The sequence below is a fragment of the Enhydra lutris genome, unplaced genomic scaffold, assembly GCF_002288905.1.
Source record: "Enhydra lutris kenyoni isolate GAN:26980312 unplaced genomic scaffold, ASM228890v2 scaffoldscaffold33, whole genome shotgun sequence".
Lineage (NCBI taxonomy): Eukaryota > Metazoa > Chordata > Mammalia > Carnivora > Mustelidae > Enhydra > Enhydra lutris.
The window spans coordinates 23,356,698-23,382,244 of record NW_019154117.1 but is presented as its reverse complement, the minus strand read 5'-3'; the positions used below and the strand labels follow the sequence as shown (position 1 = coordinate 23,382,244).

Here is a 25,547-nt window from a genome sequence, read left to right as displayed (position 1 = left end):
GTGTGTGTGTGTGTGTGTGTGTGTGTGTGTGTGTGTGTGTGTGTGTGTGTTGGGTCTGGGAGGAGCTCAGCTAGCTCAACCCTCGCCCTCTGAAGAAGGTTCCAAGGGTTAGGTCTCAGAAGCAAACAGACATAGAAGCCAGGCTGAGCACCCAGGGCCAATGAAGGGAATCTGAGGGCAGCCGGGGGAGCACAGACGCGTATCTGCCATGTGAATCAAGAGAGTTTCATGGAAACGTATCTTTGTTGACTCTGTCTTCCCATCGCTGCACTTGGTTACCCACCAAGCGCTGTGCACTTGACCGTGACTGCATTCATTCTTCTTCGGTAATTTGCAAAGAACTAAGTTTGAAGTAACTATTTCCTGGGCGTGTAAAATTCCGTTTTGAAGGTTTGCCCTCTGGCATCAGAAAACACCTTCTCCAACCTATGACGGTTGGGGTTTTCTGCTGAAAGAAGTGCTGTTGGTCATGAATAGAGGGGCATGGGCCCCGCACAGACAGCACTGACTAGGAAGGGGAGCCGGCCAACTCAAGTACCAGGGAAAGAACTGGGAGCAACATTCTACAGCAGTTCCTACGGGTGCATATTCACGTAACCATCCACACTGCTCAGAGTCTGGGACGCTATTTAAATTGCCTTGTGGAATCCATGCATTTGGTTACACAGACCTAGAGTACAGAGATTCAAGACTCTGCCTTATCCAAATAAAGTTCTCGTAATTAAAACAATATCTAGGGACGCCTGGGTGGCTCAGTTGGTTGGACGACTTCGGCTCAGGTCATGATCCTGGAGTCCCGGGATCGAGTCCCGCATTGGGCTCCCAGCTCCACGGGGAGTCTGCTTCTCTCTCTGACCTTCTCCTCGCCCATGCTCTCTCTCACTGTCTCTCTCTCAAATAAATAAATAAAATCTTTAAAAAAAAAAATCTAACTTTTCCTACATCTATGCCCTTGTCTATAGAAAGAGGAGCTGACCCAAAGACTTCAGGTAATGGGGGCTTCATGGAGACAGCCAATTGTGTCAGTAGCCGGGGTCACAAGACCACCTGAGAATTAACTATCATTATAAATTACTAGAAAGACATGAAGCATCTGAATAATGATTAAATAACATAGGCATTAATTTGTTAGGGTCACGAGCAGTTCAGGACATACACCCACTTCTGAAATTTTCCAATAATGTGTATAATTTGGTCATTTGTAACTTAAAGCAATTAGGTCAACACATCTGGGGGACCCAAACTAGAACAGAAGAGTACCTACAGATGCCATATAAACAGATACGTTAAAACAAATGTCATGTCGTATTTCTGAGGGCCCAACAGAAAGATGACACTGAAACTTAATGGGCACTTCAAGTTTTCACACCTGGATAGGAGTCCCAATTCTAACTAAATAAAAGCAAGTGACCACCATGGCTGTCACCAAGGGACAGGGGCTGTTTCCTATTTCAGGGATTCTCAGAACACCTCAGGAGCTCAGGAGATGAATGGAAAAAGTCTATGGATCCAGGGAACGGGTGAGGGAGGGGACACGATGTACCCGAAGAATGACCGAATGTCTTCCTCAAACAAAATTCTCAACCATTACCACAGTTACAAAATTGCTGCAATGAACTCTCCTCCAAGGTGAGACATTTGCTAAAGTCAGTGCTAAGATCAGGAACAAAGCTCCTCAGTTTTGGCATGTTTGAATCCCAAGAATTCAGAGTCTGATTATAATTCTCGGCTTCCGCTTGCATTGTTTCGTAATTGAAAAGAATCTGATATTTAGTATAAGATGCAGAACAGAGGGAAAACGGAGAAGTCAAACTAAAATTAATACCATCCAAGAATCCATGCCAATGAATGGGATTATCCAACACTGAGGCTATTGTTTTCTGTGGGTAGGTTTTCTTGTGCAGGTTTGCACATGGTAGATTTGTCTTTGCAAACATGTTTTTTGCTGGTAATGTCTGGGTTAGTTTCGTTGAATTTGCTGACCCCAAGCTCATTAGGTGATGGGTAAGAAAACAGACTAGAATAAACAGGGAATACTGGGCAGTTCATAAAGAGGAAGGTCTACCTGAAGATAATAAGAACTTCCCAAGGTCTTATGGGGTCTGATGCAAAAAATTTTGCTCCATACCACCCAGGGCCAGAGAATAGGGATAAGTGGTCCAAGCTCCCCAAAGGTAGCAGTCAATCAAATACTTCCTAAATAAGAAATGAGGTGTGAAGCATCAGAAGAGAAAGATGAATTTAAGGGGATCTGGATTTTTTGCCAATAGAACCCCAACACCCCATGGTGATTCAAAAAAAGACTGATCCTGTCCACAAGGTGGCAAAGTGCTGTTAGTAATTTGTTGAGAGGACAATAAGCAGGAAAATCAAGTGCTCTCTTCCTCTCTGGAAATGCACAACTTCGAAACTTCCAGCCTGATCTTAAGTTCTAAGCCTTGCCTCTCAAGCTGAAAGACACACATGCAGAGAACTTGGGTTCTCCTTAATGTTTAATCACCATAATGAAGGAAAACAGAGGGATTCTCACAATGCCTCTGCTCACTCCAAAAATGCATCATTTGAGTTTTCAGACAGTGGTGTTTTTCTCCCAATAGCAACAGAGATTTCAAAAGGAGGGAATTTGACTCAAAGTGTTTCAGCTATGAAAGTTAACTATAAGGCCCCTGTTCTTGGAGGGAACTCAGCTGCATAAGAGGAATCAGAGTGAATTCAGTGAGAAGGGTCAGAAGGAAAACTCAAGACACAACCCAAAGCCTAGGTCCTACCTGCTTCTGGTCACAACTGGCCAGAATCACATGATCGCCAACCACATTTTTTCATGACAGCATAATGCTGGGGGAATGCAGAGAACTAACAAACTTTTTACAAACCCTCCTCTAGGGATGTATGTGTGTGTGTGCATTTGTGTATGAATCTTGAGGAAGCAGGGAGAGTGGGGTGGGGGGGGCTATCATACTCCTGAAGTTGTTAATGAACCTGTAGTGAAATTTTCCGCACTACCTTATATCATGAACGTCTCGTCTCTCCCCTACCCCTCAGCAACATCTTCCCCAAGTCATCTTTTGTCGCCAGAAATGAATGCATCATATGAATACATCACCATTGCCCCCACCAGCGTTCTTTACACACACTTGCACACGTATACCCTACCCAAGTACCACCTGCACCAAGACCCCGCATCAGACAAAAGGCCCATAAAGGCCTGCAAGTCCGTACGTGAGCTCATTTCTGCCCCCTTCTGGTCTCTCCCACTGCTCTCCACCCTCACTGTTTCCAGCCACACTGACCTCTGCTGCTCCTTCAATGTGCAGAGCTCACCCCGGGCTCCCTCGCTCTTGCATTGGCTGTTCCCTCTGCCTGGAAAGCTGTTCCCTGGGACATCAGCATGTTCACCTCCTCACTGCCCTGACTCTTGGCTTGAATGTCATCTTAGTAGATAGGCCTGTCCTAACTATTTATGAACAGCGAATCTGTCATCCTCCTCTTACCTCGTGTCCTTTACTCGTGGCATTTGTCATTACTTGTACATTTCTTTCTCTGTCTTGTCTTCCCTCCAGTAGAGTTTAAGCTCCATGAGGCAGAAACTTTGTTCTGTTTAGTATTAAATTCCCAGAGCCTGAGGAGAGTCCTATTCAAACATTCTTAAAATTTAAATTTAAATTATTTACCTAATATTTTTTCTTTATTTCATGTTCTTAGTTTAAGCCTTATCTTAGACAATAATTTCATGGAATCGAGGATAGGAGCCACTAGGGATATTTTCTCTAAAAAATAGTAAAATAAATTCAGAACTATCAAAATGAAAGATGTTCGCCCCTGAGTATCTGCTAAAGCCATCTCATTATCACTGATCATATATGTCCCCAGCTTGGAGAAACACGGTATCATCCAGTGGCAATGGCTACCAGTGGAAACACAGGCTAGGCACATCCAATGGGGATACAAACTAGCATGAAAGCAGTGACCTTGGCATGGAAATAAGTGTTATTTAACTTCATGATGTTTCTTAGTTTCGCAGCATAAAACATCAAAGCTGGAGTCACAAGGCCTGGCTTACAGCCCTGGGTCAGCCACAAACCAGCTATGTGTCTACCCTCAGGCAAGCGGCTTAAGCAACCTGGGCCCAACATCCTCACCTCTGTAACAAAGGCTTTGGATAACTCCTAAGCCCGCTCCCAGTTTTCTGTTTTTATTTCTACCAACCACCACACAAATGCAAGAGGGAATCCTAAAGCAATTGTTACTAATACCTAGTTAATATTTAATCATTGTGATAAAGAAAAATAGAAGTAGTCCTATAATATCTTTCTCAGTGACTTTGAGAAACAGAAAATAAATAATATTTTATAAAATAAAATAATATTTTTTATATACTGGGACAATGAGTCTTTTCTATAACCCCATGACACTTCCCAGTGTAGGCAGCAGGATATCAGCCAATGCCTCAAGGGAGAGATATTCAGGTAGAACTAAAATTAAAAAGTTGAAATCTTTGGTCAAGGCCAGAATGCTCCCCGTCCCCCAAGTGGAAGCCAGTATGTATAGGACTATTGAATTTAAAAAACACCATTCTGCAACCCTTAGAAATTAAATAACTATTTTGGAAAAAGACCAGAGCTAGATACCATGCTCAGTAAGTTCAAATTTTAGGGGAAGAGGATATTTGCTGGATGCCAAACTATCACTCTACAAATTACTTACCAAGTCCAAGGGAAACTTAAATTTGTAAAGAAAAGATCTGGTTGTGACCTTCCTTAAAAAGCAATCCAACTTATGCTAATAGTGTAACAACCCGACATTATGTGCTTCTAAATGAGATACAATGTAAGTTCACAGCATCTGTGATGCCTTCTTCCCAAAAACATTTCACTTACACCTAACCTCACTGAGCCTTTAGAAATAAGTTCCACTTCAAGGAAACACAGGGGATAAATTACAGGTTAAAGAATCCCGCAAAAGGGGGCGAAAAAAAAATGAAGGTAGCATTCTAGACTGAAAGGGACCAAAGAACCAAAGCAGCACAGTCACCACATGCATTGCGTGAGCTCTGAGTTGATCTCGGTTTGAAACAGAAGCTTTCTGAGCACTGGGTGTTACACGCAATGGGTGAATCTCTGAACACTACAGCAGAAACTAATGATACACTAGATATTGGCTAATTGAATTTTAAATTAAAAAAAAAAGAAAGAAATGTAAGCTGTAAGAGGCACTGTCAAATCACCGGGGGGGTCTGAAGATGGACTAGGTGTTCTCCGTTACTACAGAGCTGTTCTAACTTTCTTGGGTGCAATGATATCGGTATCAGGTTGTGCTTTTAAGAGATACTGTGTCTTTAGCTTTAGGAGAAATATGCTGGGAATTTTAGGTATGAAGTGACATGATATGGGTAACTTCTTTTCTTTTCTTTTTAAGATTTTATTTATTTATTTGACAGAGAGAGACAGCAAGAGAGGGAACACAAGCAGGGGGAGTAGGAGAAGCAGGCTTCCTGCTGAGCAGGGAGCCCAATGCGGGGCTCCGATCCCAGGACCCTGGGATCATGACCTGAGTCAAAGGCAGATGCTTAACGACTGAGCCACCCAAGCACCCCGGGCAACTTATTTTCAAACAGCAAAATGTGAAACAGAGGGTGAATCCTAGTGTAGACTATATAGATGTTCACTGTAATATTCTTTCAAATTTTCTTCATGTTGAAAATGTCATCATAAAAAGCTGGAGGGAAACACAAGATCCACATACCTGGCAGAAATGATTTGGAAGAAGATGAATCAGGAAAGAACATGTCGTATTCTTTCTGTCCCCATAGGAAATCAGGGAGTCAGAGGGGAGCCCAGCAAGTCAGCTGCAGGTTAAGAGGAGCCCCGTAACCTGTCCCCTCATAAAATATGGGGGTAGGCGGAACCATAGAGTCTTTAGTCAGGGTTGGAGATTCAAAAAAATGAACAAGCCTGAATTCTTCTTTCTGGGAAGACCTTAAAAAAAAGGTGGTTAAGAAGCCAGAGCAATCCCAAGCCTATAATGGCACGAGTAATTAATGAGGGAAACCACAGTGTGTCTAGGGAGAGAGAGTAGGGGCCATTTTTATGGAATTTCTTGGTCCCAAACCTCTAAGGATGTCCCTATGGAGACGTGTGTGAAGCTGACAAAATCTGGTTGGGACACAAGGTGGTGTACCTGTGACTGGCCCGAATCTGGTGGCTGAGGACAAGTGGAAAGGTGAGCAACACAGCAACCACCAACATGAAAAAGAAATGACCACCCATGGACACAGATACGGCCCCTCCACACAGTGGCATGTCATGACCCCTCAGGATTTAATCCCACACGATCCCACACACCGCACCATCACCCGGAAACTGAAATGCAACCTGAGGAAATGGAGCCGAGAGACCCCTGTGAGACACCATGACCTGATGGAACGAACATTGAATGTTCTGGAACTGTCCAAACTTGCCACACAGACATGATGTTTCCTATGTTAATAGTAAGGAGAATGTGGTTCCACAGTGGAGAATGAAAGACTATCTCATTACACACCAAAACAATAAAGGATATCATCAGAAGTACACGGCAGACTCTTCTAGTGAGTGTGTGATTGTTCTGAATGGTTGTGTAACAGGATGGTAGATACTGAAGCTGGAGAGGACCCTCAGATGCCCTTCAGTCCTGCACTGTTATTTCTGGTCCTCACACAGTTTCCTCTCAGAGATGATCCAGGAAGTCAGTGTGGGAAAAGCTCAGCTGGGTGGTGGACTGTCCTCGGGTGGGACCCTCGGCGGGACTACAAAAGTGGACAACCATGACTGCACACAGAAATACCACCTCATTCCCAGATCTTCCCACTCCTGAACTCATGTCCCCTTCCTGCCTTCCACTGTCACTACGTGAGGTGGAGATGACTCTTCTGCCTTCAATTCAGGATATTAATCTCTTGGTTCTAAAGACTTAAAAAGTTAGAATGAAGATGTCTCTCTCTCTCTCTCTCTCTCTCTGTCTCCCCCGCTCCCTCCCGCCCTCTCATTCTCTCTGTCCTCAGACCGCTAACGCTCCCAGATGCTCACAGAAGAAGCCAGTGACTTCTACTTTTGCTGATGCCTTGAGGAAAACGAAGACCTCCCACTGTCATCTGTTTGCTTCCGCCTTGGCTTCTCTCACAGGAAATTCACTGTCTTGGTCTATGGATATAATAACGTGGATGACAATCGACAGTATGAGGAAGAACTTATTTTCTCCAAAACTCCTCTTTTCATCTCTAGCAGGCTGTGAGCACATCAAAAATTAAAGCCTATATTTGGGGCGCCTGGCTGGCTCAGTCAGAAGAGCATACAATGCTTAATCTTGGGGTTGTGCGTTTGAGCCCCATGCTGGGTGTAGAGATTGCTTAAAAATAAAATCTTAAAAAAAATTAAAGCATACTTTTGTTAAAGAGACTGGAAACAGTCTTTGCAACCTCCTCTGTGCAAAGGGGAAGCACCTTTGACGGGAGGCTCCATGAGCTCATGTTTCTGAGTTTTAAGCGAATGGTTACTGGGTCTCTTCTGAATCCCACCCCTACCTGCCCTTCCTGCCCCTTCCCTACAGTAAACGTCCCTCCCAAAAGAAACTAGTAAAACCTCCATACCCAATCCATCCATCAATAAAAGAGATTTCTTTAAGCAGGTGAATCGTTCAATGGACAATAAAATTAAGAACTTGCAGTAATTCATACCTTTAAAGAATGAAGGGCTTAACAGAAACATGTTTCAGCAGCTTTGCTTTCATAAAATATGTCCATAAAAGAGAGACACATTGTAATTACAATTTTTTCTATAAACTCAACTAATAAGCTTGAAAACACTATTATACACTGTCTACATATAAGACCTTTTTTCTGTAATTCAGACTCAGTATCAATTCAGACAGGACTCTCCTCGCTCTTTTCCTTAATGATGTATTACTATCACATAAATCTGAAAAAAACCTGCCTCTTCTGGAATTAGTTCAATAAGCCCGCCACTAAATTAAACACTAATTTAATTCTTATAATTGCCTGAGAGATGGCTATTATTCCCATATTTTTCCAAAGAGGAACCAAAGATTTAGAAAGTTTAAAAATTTCCCCCAAAATTATGGTTAGCAGGTGGCAGACCTGGGACATGAACCCAAGCCCATCTGATTCATGAGTCTCTAATATTACATTCCTCTATACTTCTAGGTTTGAAGACTGAAGATTTAACAACTTACAAACATGAAGGATGTGTGGTAGTCAAACAGACTGTCTTTCAAAGTGCCACAGGACAATTCTGCTGATTTGGAGCTAAATTTAATCCCAGAGTCATTCAGTCTCTTTGCCCAAAATAAAGGAAGATAAAATCGAAGCATATGTTAGAATTTAAGCCAAGCTATTATCTGTCCTCTTTGAAAATTCTGAAAAGCGTGTCCACCAAAATCAGATTCTAGGAATGAGGGGGAAGAAAACCAAATGAGAAAAAGAATGTAAAATTAGGGAGCAAGGAGACGGGGAAAGACAAAATGAAAGGCAGAAAAAAAAACGAAAGGTTAGAAAAAAGAGAAACGGGAATGGAGCTAAAGGGAAGAAGAACACCCCTGTCCCGATTTGGGAAGTCTTTTGCAAAGTCTGCCCATGATCTGTGTGTAAGAGGGTCACCTGAGTGGCTCAGTTGGTTAAGCCTCTGACTCTTGGTTTTGGCTCAGGTCATGATCTCAGGGTCCCAAGATCGAGTCCCACGTTGGGTTCTGTGCTCTTGCTGGGGGTTCCCCCCTCTCCTCTCCCTCTACCTCTCCCCCAACCTCTCAAATGAATAAATAAATCTTAAAAAAAAAAAAAAAGTCAAAGTGAGTTCACCACAGGGTTTCTAGAGAACCTAAGAATGGGGAACAATTTTTCTTGACTTTGAAGTTCCAAACCTAATTTCTTAAGGGCTCCTTTATCTTTTCAGGAAACACTAGCAGTGCAGAATACGTCTGAACAGAACCGTGTGCACTTTTTCCATCCCAGACACACCTGGGCCCTCCCGTGAAGCGTTCGGAGCTGCCCAGGTGAGGGAGGTAGTTTACGAAGTTCAAGGTCAGGGCAGGGGCCGAGGGGGAGAAAAGCTGCTGCTGCCTGCTGCCATCTGGAGCCAGTTCCCGAAAGTTCTACACCCATGTTCAATCTGCCGCAAAGAATAAGCATGTTCTGCCCTCAAGACATAACCCAAATGCTGTCCCCAAAGGAAGCGACAGTGATCAGAGATCAGATCCTCACGTCGCAGATGTATACGGGGAAAAGTTTGGTAATAACCTTCCTCAAATGACAGAAAAAGAACGCGTGGGTTCTCTTTTTTTTTTTTTTAATTTCCAATTTGCTAAATTGCCTATAACTCTTTCAACTGAATGTCTTTTCTGAAATATATGAAAATTCTGTTAAAACCAACAAATTTTTTTTCTCTGCTAAGAGAATGTGACGTTATACTCTGAGCTCAGTTAGAAGCTGGGGGGAAGGGTGGGGGGGTGGGAAAGGTTCCTGTGAAAACCTACGTTCTCTGTTACTATTTGGTGAGGCTTACACTCCCATATATTATATGAGAACCAACGAAGCTCATTACTTACTTTTCAAAAGAGTGAAATGCTAAGTCCTTCAAAGATTCTTTTCTGTTTTATAAGGGGGCTTTCTGATTCCAGAAAGATAGAATAATATTCTTGGTTTCTCTGAAAGTGTCACACTAAAATTTGTTCAAATATCTTTATATACTTCTGGGGAAAAAAGAAAAAAGCAGAGTACTTGATACCAACTTGGGAAAAAAAAAGAATTTCCGGAATATTAAAGAGCTAAGCTAATACACACAGAGTAAAACTAGTGAAAGAAGTATTAAGAATTATATTTACAACCATAGAGAGGGTAAGGCTTCCTAAGCCAGATGCAAAACTTAGATGGAAAAGAGGGTCAGACTCACTTTTATAAGAACATAAATCTGCTGTTTGCCAGAAGACACTATTAAAAAAAGGTAAAGACTTAAAAAAAAAAAAACGGAACTATATATATAACCATTAAAAAATGGACATATATGATTTATAAGGTATGTCTGCAAATCAACAGGTAAAATAAACTTATCTTATCTTATCAGTCACCTGATAAAGACATTTCACCTCGTTCTCCTTTTGCTAAAGTTTTATTTATTAATTTGAGAGCAGAGGGCGTGAGCACATGGGGAGTGAGGGGCAGAGGGAAAGAATCCCAAGCAGGGTCCCCACTGAGCAGGGCTCAATCCCAGGACCCAGATACCATGACTGAGTGGAAAATCAAGAGTCAGATTCTCAACCAACTGAGCCACTCAGGCACCGGGTTTCACCTCATTACGAATCAGAGGATCGCTTTAACTGAATTGGCAAAAATAGAAAAGATTGATAAAATCTGATATGGATAAAAGTATCAACGAAGGATGCCCTACTATACTACTGTGAGAATATAAATTGATAAAATGTTTCCTCAAGATAATCTATCAATGTATAAAATACACAACCCCCTTTTGTCTTGGCAATCTATTCCAAGTACCTATCTCTATATGGAAGGCATTATTCGAAACACTTTTCTGAAAACTTTGTAAAAGCATAAACATTTGGGGCACCTGGGTGGCTCAGTGGGTTAAGCCTCTGCCTTCAGCTCAGGCCATGATCTCAGGGTCCTGGGATCGAGCCCCACATCGGGCTCTCAGCTCAGCAGGGAGCCTGCCTCCCCCCCCCTCTCTGCCTGCTTCTCTGCCTAGTTGTGATCTCTGTCTGTCAAATAAATAAATAAAATCTTTAAAAAAAAAAAGCATAAATACTTAACCATAACTTTAAACCCTAACAACATAGACAGTAAAAGAAGAAAACAAATCACAATTTGTTGGTAATAACTATCATAATAACTAAATGCCAGGACCTTTCCTGAGTGCTTCCTATACATAAACTCAGCATGTTTCCTAGCAACCTGATGAAGTGGGTACAAGGCTTGCCCCATTCCAGATGGAAATACTGAGGCAAGGGAGGATGAGAAAGTTGCTCCAAGTCACATAGTTTGTCACGGGCAGGGGCAGATTTCAGACCCAAGGAGCCCGAGAGCAGCCGACTCCAAAACACTTACTAATTCAAATGCAGGAGATACCCCGGTACCGATGCAGAAACATCCATGGGCAAATGGTCTCCTGAAAGCAGACGCAGCCTAAGCCTGGGATTACAATTTCTTTATGGAACCAAAAATGAGTCTGTTTGATTATCTACATTGTAAGTAAAGCTACGGATTTTATGATCTGCATACTCTATGCATTCTGGATGGTTAAAGAAGGTTATCCCCAGCAGTAGAAAGGGCAGCAAAAAAGGAAGGTCAGGAACAATCCTGCTTTTAGCTCCATATGTTTCGAAACCGCTTGAAACTGTGAAAAGCAAGAACGCATTCATGCGTTACTGTTATAATTTTTTTAAGTTATTTGTCTTTAAATAAAAAAACAGCGGGGGTGCATATGGAAAACAGTTTGTCCTTACAGATGTTTCTACAACTGTGCTTCTGGCTTTCAAACACATTTTTCCCCTCTTTTAAAAGTTGATCCAAATATCTGTTCAACTCAACCTTCTCAACTTTCCAGATTCATTTTCAGTTCGTAGAAAAGGCTTTAACCTCCAGCTTCTCTAGCTTCGGTCCCACTATATGTTTATGACTCTTTTGAAATAGCCAAAATTTTGGTTGCTGTTGAAAGACATTTATAAGAGGAAAAACAAACTGTGGACCTTGCATCTGGAGTCAAGAAAACCTGGCTCTGCCTTCTCAGGGAGTGTGGTTCTCTGGGCAGTTAGGAATTTGAAATTTCTACATCTCAAGTCATAGGAATGAATGCAGATCGGCGGTTTACGTGCAAGGAGAGGAGGCTGCCGATAAAATCTGGAGGCTAGCAACACTGAATGAGAGAACGGGCCTCCTAGCCCAGTTCCTCCTGTGGGACGTCTTCGGGTCACTTAGATGTATGTACTCTCAATGGACAAAGGAGGTAACAGTCCTCAGGGAAGCAATAACATTATGTGGGCTTCCATCGAGAAACGCACGTGGCACAAAGCTGATGGTCACAAGGACTCTCCATCAGGGTGACGGGTGCCAGGCCCCCTCCACCCTTCTGGATCCCTTAGATTTTTTCCAAGCCTGCACACCATCCACACCATCAGGCGGGGCTCCCAGAGGCGGAGTGCTCTTGGAAGGCCCCGCAGCCCTCATGCCCCCTGATGCTTCCATTTCCTCGTCCTGAGCCCTTCTCCATCTTCTGTGAAGAGAGGGAGCCAGGAAGTAATGTGAGAACTAAACACCAGGCTTGGTTACAACACAAGAGCATGCTGAGGTCTCATTGCCTGTTCTTTTGGCAATACAGCTGCTCTGGAAAAGTCTTGGAGCCCTATTTCAGTGGAAACTAAAATTAAAATCAATCAGAGGCAGCCTGAGGAGAAAAGGGATAAAATTATGCATTTATGTATGGGGTACAGATACAGACATAGATGGCGGTAGTCTGTTATGTATTTTAGGCATCTATCTTAAGCGCACATATAAATAAGCCCTACACGGATGACCAAGCACTAACAGAAGGCCTATATCCGGGGCTTCCGTGATGACGGTGACCAGATACCCAGTAAGCAAATAGGGTGGTGTACAGACACGAAAATGAGCACGGAAAAACAGACTGGGGTAAATTCTACCTCCTGACATCTCTATTGACAAAAGGCCAGCAGTCCACAGAACACTGGCAACAAGAAGCTTAAACTAGAGCAAGCAATAGAGAAAGATACATTCCAGGTTAGCGCCAAGATGGGAGCCACCACCAGGCACCTGCACCAGTTTCAAAGCTGACAAAGACACATATTCCGAGGCGGGACATTCACAGGCAGAGAGGCAGAAATCCACAATGCTCGTGTATAAAACAGAAAGCCAACGTGGACCTCCGAACTGAAATAGTAATTATATGAAAACTTAGAAATCCTAAGCAAAAATCTAGTAAAATGACCTCCTGTCTAGGGCCATTACTTATCCGGAATAATCAAAGAAAGCAGGGGTTGGGGGAGGAGAGGGGCTCTGGTTTCTTAAAAACTTAGAAAAGCTCTCTGGTCTCTCTTGAACCATCCACATGCGGACTGTCCTCCAAACACCAACTGTTTTCCAATCACTAAACTGAAGTGACTTAAGTTGAAAATTCTCTGTGAACGAGACTTCTACGAACCCTGTCTTCACAGAGCTCCCAGCCAAAGCTCCATGTGTAAGACGGTCCCTTCACAGTGAATTAACAGAACAGAGAATAAACCCTAGGAAGCTTCCAGTCACATAAACCTACCTCCAGAGAAACACACCACCCGTCACTGGTGGTATTCTAAAATCCAGATTTAACTCCCAGGTTTGGGATTTAGAGACCCCCTTCGCACAGAAACAACACCATCAATCATGTTTGGGACCTGCATACAGCTGCAGTGTGATTTTCCAAAGAGGTTTCTGGTCCCCCCGCCCAAGGCCCTTCTGATCAACAGTCTTAAACTATGGGTGTGATCCCAGACGGCTGCTGTGATGACGCGGTCGGCACTGGAACCTCAAGCGTGCGACGCGGGGATGGACGAAAACCTGCAAATGCTTGGTGGGTGGGCTGACTGCCACCTGCATCTCAGCCTGTCTCCAGGACAAAGGACTAGGCAAGCAGGTGGAATGTCCCGAAGGGGCTTCCGAAGGCAAGAATTACATTTGGAATAGCTCATTTGCACATCACACAGAACGGGGCCATAGGTCCCCGCCAAGGCTATGCACTTTTCCCGGCCAAGGCCATGCATGCACATTTCCCATGGCTGTTACTGAGAAATCACCACTCACATGTTTCCTGGCCATTTCAGGGGGCATGATACTATTTTTACATACGTCTTTTTCAGCAGTGATCCTGGCACCTACAGCATTTAAAGTACAATGACTTCTATTAATGTTTAAAAACCACTTTTTATGCAGTTTCATTTGCCCTCATCTTGTCTTCCAGACCCCCACCCGTCCCCCCCGAATCATCAACTCAGCATCTGACAGGTAAAACTGTAACCTCAGCTCAAGCCCCATGTGTTCAAACCACGGCACGGAAAACAGAAAAAGAAGTTATTCTAAACAAGACCGGGAGTCTCCGAGATGATTTTTTTTTTCAAAACAACTTTACTTATGTTTGGAAATAAGGGAGTGAAACATACAATATGGTAGCTACTGCCTAAAGGAAGTCATTTACTGGCTCTGGGACAAGGATCAGCAAACTCTTTTCTACAATTCATTAAGGATCCCCTTAGGTTATACACATTCAGGAAATGTAGGTGCTTTCGCGGTTATCATCCCAAATTATCCAAATAAAAATCTGTTTCAGTCTTCATGTGGGAGTCTCTACAGGAAATACAATCTTCCTTGAAACAAATGTCTACCTTCTATTCCCTCTCTCCCTGCGCCGAACAGACCATGTGAACACTTACAGACCATTCTGGAGGTTGTTTTCCTAACACAAAGCTGGGTTGGGGGCGGTTCCTAAATATTGCTGCTGGGGTTCCGGAAGCTTCTGTGCAGCTCCCAGGAGAATCTAGACAGATTGTTCTCTCTGAAGAGCCCATGCGATGAAAGGTCTCAAACTAAAACCTCAGGAAGGTCTCAAACGAAACCCTCTGGCTCTCTCCAGGAAAATCCCTGCTTGGGGACTTCCACTCCAAGTGCCTCTAAGGAAAGAATGTACTTGATCAGAATGATGAAAACGAAACGCCATGGTGGGTGGCTGACATGCCGAGAACAGTAGCCTCGCCCGGACCTAGGCCCAGAAAGGTCTGTGAAGCGACACCACCCCCCCATCTTGTCACTCAGAAGGTGCTCACCCATATTGATTCCATAGAATGCTGATTTCTCCAGGAACACTTGGGCCACGGTAGTATGGGCATCCCTTGGAAACTGTTAGAAATGCCAAGTATCAGACCCACTCAGACCTTTTAAATCAGCAACTCTTGGGGTGGGGCCAGAAACCTGTGTTTTCAAAGCCCTCCAGGAGCTGCTGATGCAAAGTCACGTTCGTAAACCAGCATTGTAGTAGGACTAATTAAAATCACTTTAGTACAGTCTCTCCTCCAGGCCTTATTTATAATTGGAGAATGAGAGAGCTTTCTTCCACCAAAAGAAATGTCAAGAATTGGCAGGTCAAGAGAAAGTCAGGAGCCAATCTGGGGGCCATTCAAGGCCCAATTTACCACTACATCTCCCTGTTCGTTTCAGGTTTAGGGATTTCGATCATGGGCACCCACAGAGAGAGAGGAGAAAACAACAGAAATAGATCCTCTCCACCCCAGAGCCCAGTGTACACTGGACAGCATATCGCTCCATAAACATCCCTTCCAAGTAAGTAGGCGACGTGAGTAGTGATTGTGATGAACCAGACAGATCAAGAAAACCCACCACTTTGTCTCCAACACAGCAAAGCCACCACTAACCCTTCTTTGCGGCTTTCCCAAACTAGTGGCTATTTGTAAGAGACCACACAAAACTCAACAATAGCGTCTTAGTCAATATGTAACATTTAAACTTCAGAGCAAATTCTTTTCAATCACTGAGACTCTTGGCTATTTATGTAACAACATTTAAACAAGTTTTCTCCCCTAAAATGAATTTTCAGTCCTCTGAAAGAGACCCTAGTCTATTATTGGGGAACACAGCCACCAATTTTTAATCGAGCATTGGGAGTCTTTCTGTTAACACAGGCTCACACATGCGTGCACACACACACACATTCACAAATCTTCAAGGAACAGCCGGTGTTCTGATTTCACTTCCCAACACAGTTCAAATCTCAGAAGATGAGAATCTTACTCTAAAAGCAATAGCAACTACAAAAGCTACCATGGAAGGGTCTGGAAGGCACCTGCACAGCAGAAAGGACCCTTCTGCACAAAATATCTGTGTCCCTAACTGACCTATTGCCACCACACCTCGCCTGCCTTTCTGAAGCCAAAGGAAACCCAGGCACTCTTCGCCTATATCGTTATTAGTCACTTGAGACTCAGGAAACCAGTTCGGTGTCTTCTGAGACAACCGTCCTCCTTGGAAAGTGGGTACTGCTGAGTAATCAACATTTTTTTGCTCTGCCTTGATTTGTAGTATCATAGCCTTGGTGCTATTTTTTTCAGCCTTAAAACCTAGTCATCGTAAATCTAGCTGCTTCTTTCTTTAGTGGTAATTAGCATTAGTCAGAAGCCAAAAATGATTCCACATAAGAAGTAAAATAAACACAACCTTCTTACCTTTCATGCCAAACTTGGAGTGTCTTGCCAACTTCAGCAGAAACAGCATCACCAGCAGACAAAATCCCACCACAGACGCAATTACCACCACAGCATAGACCTAGAAGAAAAGGAAGGAGGGCGGTCGTGACCTTGCTCCTTAGTTCCCTACATCCAGATGATGATGATGATGAGGATGACGGTTCATATTTACCACTTGCAATGCTAGGAACTTTGTGTCAGTCTGTTCCCAACAACTCTGCAATGAAATACCATAAGTCCCCCAACAACTCTACAATGAAATATCATAAGATATTAACATAACAACATAACCCCCCAACAATTCTACAATGAAATATCATAAGTCTGAATATTATCCTTGCTTTACAAATGAGAACACGTAAGTTAGAAGCTTATAAAAAATTAAACACAAAGATATATTACTCTCTCCCCATGTATCTAGCCTCCTACCTACCCACCCGGAGAGAGGAGGCAGAATAACTTGAATAATGAAATACTGATTATTTCTGAAGCTGATGAAAGATATAAAGGGAATTCATTTTGCTATGCTCTCTACCATTGGGCATTTAGAAAGCTGTCCATAATAAAAAGATTTTTTTTTTTTTTTTGAGTTGGCTGTGGATGCTCTTAGAAATCAGAGTCCCGTGGAGCTGGAGTACACCTGGAAGGGAGAAGGAGGGGTACCTGTGCGTGAGTTCACTTGTGAAAGTTCATGGGGTTGCAGACTCACGATAGGTACACATATGTGTATGTATGAAAGAGGCCAACACAAAGTTTTTTAAAGCTTAAAAATGTAATCGCAACATGTGGATGATACAAGTAGAAAGGGTAGCTGCAGATCCACGAGAATCCTGCCACACCCCTGAGCGAGATCACAGAGGCACAAGTGTGTAATGCTGATGAAGTACATAGTAACATTCCAGAAACAAAGATGGAAGTGGGACAATGCATCTCCTTCCATTCCTACCGTTCACTCCAAGGTCTTGCTCCCAAGAAAAGTATGACTCTCTAAACCAGGAGGTGGCAAACTTTCACTATAAAGGGTTAGACAGTAAATACTTCAGGCTTTGGGAGCCATACGATGTCTTTCACAACCTCTCAACTCTGCTGGTGTAGAGTGAAAACAGCCATAGACAATATGTATAAGCAAATGGGCATGACTGGGTGCCAATAAAACTTTATTTACAAAAACAGATGGGTATAGTTTGCAGACTGCTAAACTGTTTAAGATGTCCACACTTAATTAGATGCGTAAGCTTCTTTTTGTTTCATTTCATCTGCATAATAATCCTTAAGACAGATATTATTATTCCCATCTGTGGTAATCATTAATGCTGTTTACCAAACATTTCTATTTCTCCCTGTGTTTCTCTTTGTAAGATTCACTTCCTGGCTTCCTTGTGGTAAGATGGGTACATGTGACCAGTTCTGGCCAATGAGCTGAGACTTGTCTCTCTGACAACGGAGTATTTCACTGCTACATGAGATCTTAGACTGAGGCAGTTATTCACACCCAGATATAATGTTATACCCAGGGGACATCTGTCAATTTGGGGTTGTCACAACTGGAGGAGGGTGCTAGTGCATCTAATGGGTCAAGGCTGTTAAATATCCTACAACACTAACAGCCCCCGCCCCCCTGACAACAAAAAGTTATTCATCCATAATAATGATGCCAATAGCTCCAAGGTTGAGAACGCTGCTCATACTTCTTTCTCTCGGCCTTCATAAATGCTAACTTTCCAAAGTGGCTGCCTTTCAACCTAGTCTCAGTTAGAATGAGGACAAGGCTGACAGAACTCCCAGTCAACACAAATAGTAAAGCAAGAAATAAACATTTGTCATTTAAAGCTGCTAAGATTTGGGGATTTTTGTTACTGCAGCATAACTTATGCTGATTGATGTACCCATCTCAGAATGAGAGGCAGTCCAGGGGAGAGATTAAGAACGTGAGCTCCTCATGAATTTGGAATTTAGATTTACCACTTATTAGGTGCCTGACCTCAGAATCACTCCATCTCTCAGCATCCCACATGCCTCATGTGTGAAGCAGGGAATATAATCATTCTACCTTGCAGATTATTTAACTGCTCAGTGAGATAACAGGTTTGGAACAGAGTCTTCTACAATAGATTATAAATTAATGTTGGCTATGAGGATGGTAAAACTGAGATTTATAAAAAATTAAATAAGCTTCTGAGCTTGGGATTTGAACTGAAGTCTCTAAGTACAATACCTGGGGCTTTTCCATGATTTAGCCTTTATACTACTTCTTCAAAACCCATGGCTGAGAGGGAAGGCAGGATAGTAAAAATGCATGGCTAATCCTTCTGCGACATCCTCTCTGATGTCCACTGGGGACAGGACAGCACAGCACTAAAGAAGGTGTAAAACCCGAGAAAGGGCACATGCCATGCCCTTGGCCAGAGGGGCACCAAGCTGTGAGAATCCTCCTCTCAGCTTGCAGTTGTGAGTGGCTCTCCCACAGGATCACTCCGCCAAAGTCTGAATGCAGACTTAACCCTCTCTCTGTGGCCTATGTAGAGTGCTTGTGATTCCTAAAAAGTTAATTATAGAACAACTTGTTGTAGCTAAGACCATTGCCCTCAAACGTACCTAATGATTTGGAGTTTTTTGTTTTGTTTTGTTTTCTCATCTTTATTTCTAACTAACATTTGCATGGAAAAGAGATCATAGTATTTAAGCTCTCGGTTTCTCGATCTTATTAAATTCCAGACTTGTACTGATAGAAGGAGAAAAATTGAATAAAGAAGTTCAATCCCTATTTCATAGATAAGGAAACAGGGATGGAGAGATTTTAGAGGACTTGCCCTGAGCCCCACAACCTCTCTGTAAGACCAGAGACAGCCTCTGACCCACTTCAGAAAGTACTCAATTGGCATTCAGAAGACTTGGTCCTTATGCTCACAGAACACCTTGCCTTTACGAGCTGGGAGAGCTAACAGATGCTTCACTTCTGCAAGCCTCCAGTCCCTCATTTGTACGTGAAGATCATACCTTTCCTGACTTCTCTGTTTATAGAGTGTTTAAGTCAACCTGGAAAATGGGAAAGGGTTCCACCACCAAGGAGCAGCTAATGATTTGCTAGCAAATATTTAAAACTATGGAAGAAGTTCTGTATGTAAAAAATCCTTTAATAAACAAAGAATCCAAAGACAATGAGAAGAATTGTTTCCTCAACAATGAATTGTTTGATAAATATAGTCCCATGTACCATGCATGTGTGGGGTGGGGGTGGTCTTTATGTGAGAGACAAGCAGGGGTGAATGTATTTGTTCATTTATTGCTTGACTGGTTGGCTTGGTTGGCTGGCTGGCTGTTGGCTGGTTAGCTATTTGATTAGCTGGTTGATTGTTTAGTTGACAGGTTGTTTGGTTAGTTGGTTGGTTATTTGGTTAGTTGACTGGTTGTTTAGTTGGCTGGTCGGTTGTTTGATCAGTTATATGGATGGTTAGTTGATTAGTTGGTTAGTAGTTTTTAATCTGAGGCTATCTCTCCGCATAGAACAAGGATCTGCCCCACTTGAAAAATCCAGCAAGGTTCATGAGGATTACTTACTGGACCAGAATCGATAGCATTTGAGGCTGTCTTCCAAATGCTCTGATAGCACCTTTAACTCTTCTATCAGTTCCCTGACTCTGACACTCTTCTTCTAATTTAACAATCCTCCCTGTGATCAGGAACTATTCATATGTTAAACATCTGATCCAGACTGAAGTTTTACATTTTCTTTAAATTCTACAAAGCATTACCTTGCACCTGTCATGCAGATTTCCAGGGACCTCAGGTGGAACTTGCAACAAAGATTAATTTTCATTGATCTCACCTTCCAGCAGCCCTACTGCAGATAGTCCAAATATCCCTGAGATATGCCATACAAGGACTTAAATTTATCATTTGGTCTCAAAAGAGAAAAGTGAAGTTGGCATGTAATTTTTAGTAACTGGGATAGGTACACACCTGTGGGCTTAACACATGCTCCTTGGATTCCTTACATACACAAACAACTTTCTCAAACCAGAAAACACTAAGTGGTTTGGTATGAGAATAAGTCAAAACAACTGCACAAGGAAGGAAGTAGAAAACATTCTGCAGCTGATTTTCCCTGGCATTTGTCCTTGCTGTTTCAATGCAATGCATACCGTCAACTATGGAAATACGTGTGTGTGTGTGTGTGTGTGTGTGTGTGTGTGTATGTGTCTCCAGGTACTGGATATGCATATTTTGAGTTGCAGCTGAACTACATCTGTTATGAGCCTCCTGTTCCCACCACCAGGGCCCTGGTTTAAAGATAAATCACATCTCTTTATGACTGCTCCGGACCCCTAACTAATCACACTACTTCCAATCTCTCTGTCCTGCAACCCACTCTGGAATGTTCACCATTACTCTAATCAGTCTCCAATTTTTATGATCCCTTAAGTGCCACACACTATTCAAGGGATGATGGGATACAGCTCTGAAAAACACTGACTGGGTTGCCTAGACTTGGAAACTCATTAAAGAATCTAGGGAAGGAGGGGGGTCTGGGTGGCTAAGTTGGTTAAGCATCCGACTCTTCATTTTGGTTCAGGTCATGATTTCAGGGTTGTGAGATCGAGCCCCACCTCAGGCTCTGAGCGTGGAACCTGCTTGAGATTCTCTCTCTCCCTCTGCCCCTCCCCACCCTCAACCAAGTGCAGGTGCTCTCTCTCTAAAAAGAATCTAGGGAAGGAAAAAAGACACACAAGTAAACAATAAAGAAGCAAGGGAATTACAGACCATAATAACTGCTCAGAAGAAAATGGAACATGATCATGGCTGCCTGGTGGCTAAAGCCATATGATGACCACTGGGAAGTGCATGCCTTTAGAGGGAACAGCAAACATAAAGGCTGTGAAACAAGAGTAAGCCCAGGGCATGCGAGAGAACATGAAGAAGGACAGGTGGCACACACGAGGGCAGGGTGCAAGGTGAAGGAAGAGACACAGACAAGGGCAAGATATGTGGGGCCTTTTTGCCACCATGAGGAGCTGGGTTTTCATAATAAAAGTTCTCTTGCACTCTCTTACATTGGAAAGACTCTGAGAATGACAATAAAAATGATCTGAATTGTGCTTTTCAAAGGTCACTCAGGCTGCTGTATGGAGAAAGGCCGGGAGATCACAAGATGGGAGAGGAGGGACAAGTAGAGGCTGTGGAGGTCATCCAGGAACGAGCACTGTGGTAAACGTCCTCTGTGAAGGGCCAGATACTAAATACTTCCAGCTTTGCCGGCCATACAGTCTTTGCTGCAGCTACTCCAGCCCCCGCTTAGCAAAAAGTAGCCACAGACAATATGTAAACAGGCACGACCGCGTTCCAATAAAACTTTTTATTTTTTTACGGACACTGACATTTGAATTGTATAAGATTTGCATGTGTCATGAAACATCATTCTCCTTTTCCTTTTTTTTTTTTTCCCCAAACCACTTAAAAATGTAAAAACTCATCTCAGCCTGCAGATGGCACAAATACAGGGGGTAAGGCGGAGTGGGCCCGGGGGCCATGGCTTGCCCACCCTCAGGTTGGGCTATTTCCGTAGCAGCAGAGGCTTGGGGTTTATCAGGTGGCAGACCTCGCAGCACAGGCGACTGGGTGCATGTGACAGTGAGTAGAAGAACGAGGGACGCTGCTGGTGCTGAGCTGAGCAGCTGACAGACCAACCCTGCCAGAGTCCTGGGGCTTAAGCACATCCCCTTCAGTGGCTTCTCCCTGCATGATAAATCTAACGCCTGGCACCGTGTTTCAAAACCCCATGACCTGGCACAACTACCTCTCCAGCCGCGCCTCTGACTGGCCCCCTTCACACCCTTTACCTTCCCATCAAAACTCTTTTCCAGCCTGCGGGCTTGTGTGCGCACACCCAAAATGCCCTTCCCTTTGTTTCTTCTCAGTCTAAAAACCAGCCATCCCGCCCTGCTGGAAAATGCCCCCGGCCCCACCAAGACGCTTCTGGCTCTCCCAGTGGGAAGGACCTGGGCACCTGCCCCTCTGCGTGCCGCTCTCCCATCCCACTGCTTCTCTACCTGTGCCACAGGGGCTCGTATCCGTTCACATCTCACGGCTCTGACCGACATAGAAACTCCTGAAGGACAGACCTGCTATTCCTTCATAGTCTGTCTGTCTTCCCACTGCCAGTCCCTCCCAGAACCTATGGGATCTCTTAATTTAGTGGGCAATGAAACTCTTATTAAAATCCTGAACGAGACAGGAGTGACGGTGCCGAAGACAAGGATAATGCCCAAATGAGACACTGCTCTTCTAGTGATAGTCTTTCCAAGGACAGACATTGAAAGTAAGAACCACTAGCAATTAAAGAGGCACATAAAAGGGGGAAGCAAGTAAGTCAGAGGCTACCTGGCACATTTATCCCTTCTCTTGAACCTTTCTGTGAAGTCTTCCAAACGTCAACACCCTATTCACACCTGAACAGTAAAAATGTGTTGAAAGACACACGCCAAAGCAGTTCGGCTCCCCCAGCATTTAAGCTCCCACGGCGTTCAGAGCCCACCTAGGAAACAACTCTTTGTCCCACTCACCGAGAGATGTTCCCGACCGCTTTTGTCAGCAACATCTGTGGAAGGGATTTCGTTACTTCTGTTCGTGGTGTCCCCAATGTCATTTGCTGCAGTCCCATAATCTTAAATGGGAGAAATGCGAAAGAGAAGGAACCATGAAGTTGTCACCAGGCTACCAACCAGCACGAGGATGCAGTATGACCCAGAACCACGAAGCAACACAAATCACAAAGATTCCAAGCCCCTGACAGCCTGACTGTGGAGGAACAGGACCAGCTCTTGGGTGAGAGCCATCATAGTGCTGGGATCGTGTGAGGCTTAAAAGTTACGCAACCCAGATCTTTCCATCACTGGTTTGGAGGACAAATTCTGAACCAGGCTTCCCTTGGTAGGTAAGAATATATCTTTTTTTTTTTTTCAATGAAGTCTTTAATATAAATATGAAAGGAAACCGATCCTGTAAGAGTCATACATTTCTAGACCTGGAAGACCCTTCGGATTAGGACTCTAACTGCCAGTTTAATAGCTGAAGAACGTCATCTGAGCAAAGTCAATGACTAGTGTAAGGTCAACTGGCGGGAAGGAAGGTGGCAGAGCCTAAACTTGGGTGCCCATGTGAACTTTTTTGAAAAGGTCTGAATTGCCAACATTTCAGTCTCTGAATTAATACAGAGGGAGCTACACCAACACAGTATTTAGAATTGTGGGCATACAAACTCCCAAGCACATCTCAAATGTCACTGCATTTGAGGGGATCTTCTGAGTGGATTTTCATCTATATGGATCAGGTTGGACATAAATGATGGGGGGGGTAGTGAATGTTTTTATTAGTAATATTACATATAAAAAAGTCATAGAAAATTTTTGATGAACTTATTGCAGACAATATTTAAATGTTTGGTACTTTTCTTCTCAATAGATATGAGGAATGAGATTTCCATCCTGAACACACTACCTCGTTAAGTCAGCCCCAGCTGAACTTCCCTCAGTAGGACTATCAGGCTGGCTTTGAGGCAACAAATTTGAATTATATTTGTGTTAGCAGAGTGCTCCTTTCCATGTGAATAAACAGTAACAGAAAAAGCATCTATTTTCTGTTTGCTGTTTTATCCTTAACTTCGAAACTACATTGTCACCATTTTCATTTTAAATATACTAGAACATTGTTTTCAACCAAACACTAAGAAATATCATCCATTTGCTAATTTTTTACCTCTTCATATTCTAATGAGCCACACATACAAAATTAAATCACTAAAGTATTGATAGTTTAATATCATATTTGGCCCAGAGATCCAAAGTGGGATCTGAGGCCAATAGCCTTTTTAAAATCTTGAGGTTACTAGAAAAGAGTCCAAACCATAATTTTAAGATGTAAAATCACAACTCAAACATACCTCTCTAGTGACACAATTTGAGATACTTTTTCTTTAAGCCGTATTGGGACAAATAAAAACAAAAATACACAAATCACATGCACAAAATCATCCATAACACAATTTGAAGGAAATATAGTTTAACATGCATAAAACAGGTAAAGACAATATAATTCTCTGTTAAAATTAGCTCAAGTTAAATACACCTACATATAACAAATATGCAAACATAGAATCTTTTTATTAAAAAAATGTCCAATGTACATCAAGTTAAAGAATGGAATATTTAATAGAATTAGTTATACTTGTCACATTTTAATCAAACTAACTTTTAATCAGTCTTAAATTTTGAGCCAAGTCTTGAAATTGAGGCTGTCACTTCCCTAAACAGAGGCTTCCTGGTCATGAAGAGAGTTTGGGAATCTGTTAAAGACAGATTTTTCACCCACATCCCTGGAATTCCATTAAAATAGCAAAGCACAGATGAGAGGTCCAGTTAAAAGCTAATGTAGTCCACCTTCTGGTTTTTCCCTTTCCACATTCCTAAGAGAACCCCATCTTTTTCAAAGGGTTCAATGATATTCTCTGAGGAAGACTTAAACTCCAGGGCTGGTTCTAGTTAGTCAAAGGTTAATTTGTCCCTCTTATCAATAATGGAGGCAAGAATGGACCATGACCCACTGGGTCTTGAATCGGATTCAGGGAGGGCTGATGGAGATCTCTGGGACAGTTCCCTTTCCTCTGGAACACTTTCAGAAGCTCCTCCATTTCTCCCAACAATGTGAGTGACAACGCCCCCTCTGTCAGCATCATCTTACTACCATGAGGGGAGTCAGCCTTGGGGGAAGTGGTTGCAGCCCACACGGGGTATAGAGATGAAAAACTTGGGTGCCTGATGACATGGTAGAGCTGCTGGGTTAACCAAAGCTAAAAGCATGCCCTACTTTAGAGGTTCCTGTCTGTGAGCCAAACTTCCTTATTATACAAGAAATATAATTTTGAAATGGGTTTACTGTCAAAGCCAGAAACTGATACACCTCCCTTTTCTTGGTAGTCATGGCTTTTAAACAGGTAATTAGTTCCCAATTATAGAAACAAAATGTCTGTTACAGTGGAATGGATTTACTACTTCCAAGAACAATACATGAGAGAGAAAACTCTATTTACAAGCACTGTAAATATCAAGGGAAAGCAGCCATCAATATTGAATGATTTTTGAAATATTATTGTGGCCTGTGTAATGCTTAAAGTGTATATTTAACTGAGCTTAAAGTCATCTTTCAGTTGATTTGTTTCATTTTAGACAAACATCTTGAAAAAATACAAAATA

The 25,547-nt window shown here is 42.9% G+C and overlaps 1 protein-coding gene across 5 annotated transcripts in view; it reads right to left on the bottom strand.

Annotated features, from left to right (window-relative positions):
• LOC111153613 (neurotrophic receptor tyrosine kinase 2) overlaps positions 1–25,547 on the bottom strand; it is a 318,559-nt gene that overhangs the window by 232,286 nt on the left and 60,726 nt on the right. For all 5 annotated transcript variants that reach the window (XM_022512747.1, XM_022512746.1, XM_022512748.1 and 2 more), the window contains exons 10-11: positions 22,863–22,963; positions 16,282–16,381 (exon numbers count right to left, since the gene is read on the bottom strand). In XM_022512747.1, the coding sequence (XP_022368455.1) occupies positions 16,282–16,381; positions 22,863–22,963 (201 nt within the window). The remainder of the gene's footprint in view (positions 1–16,281; positions 16,382–22,862; positions 22,964–25,547) is intronic.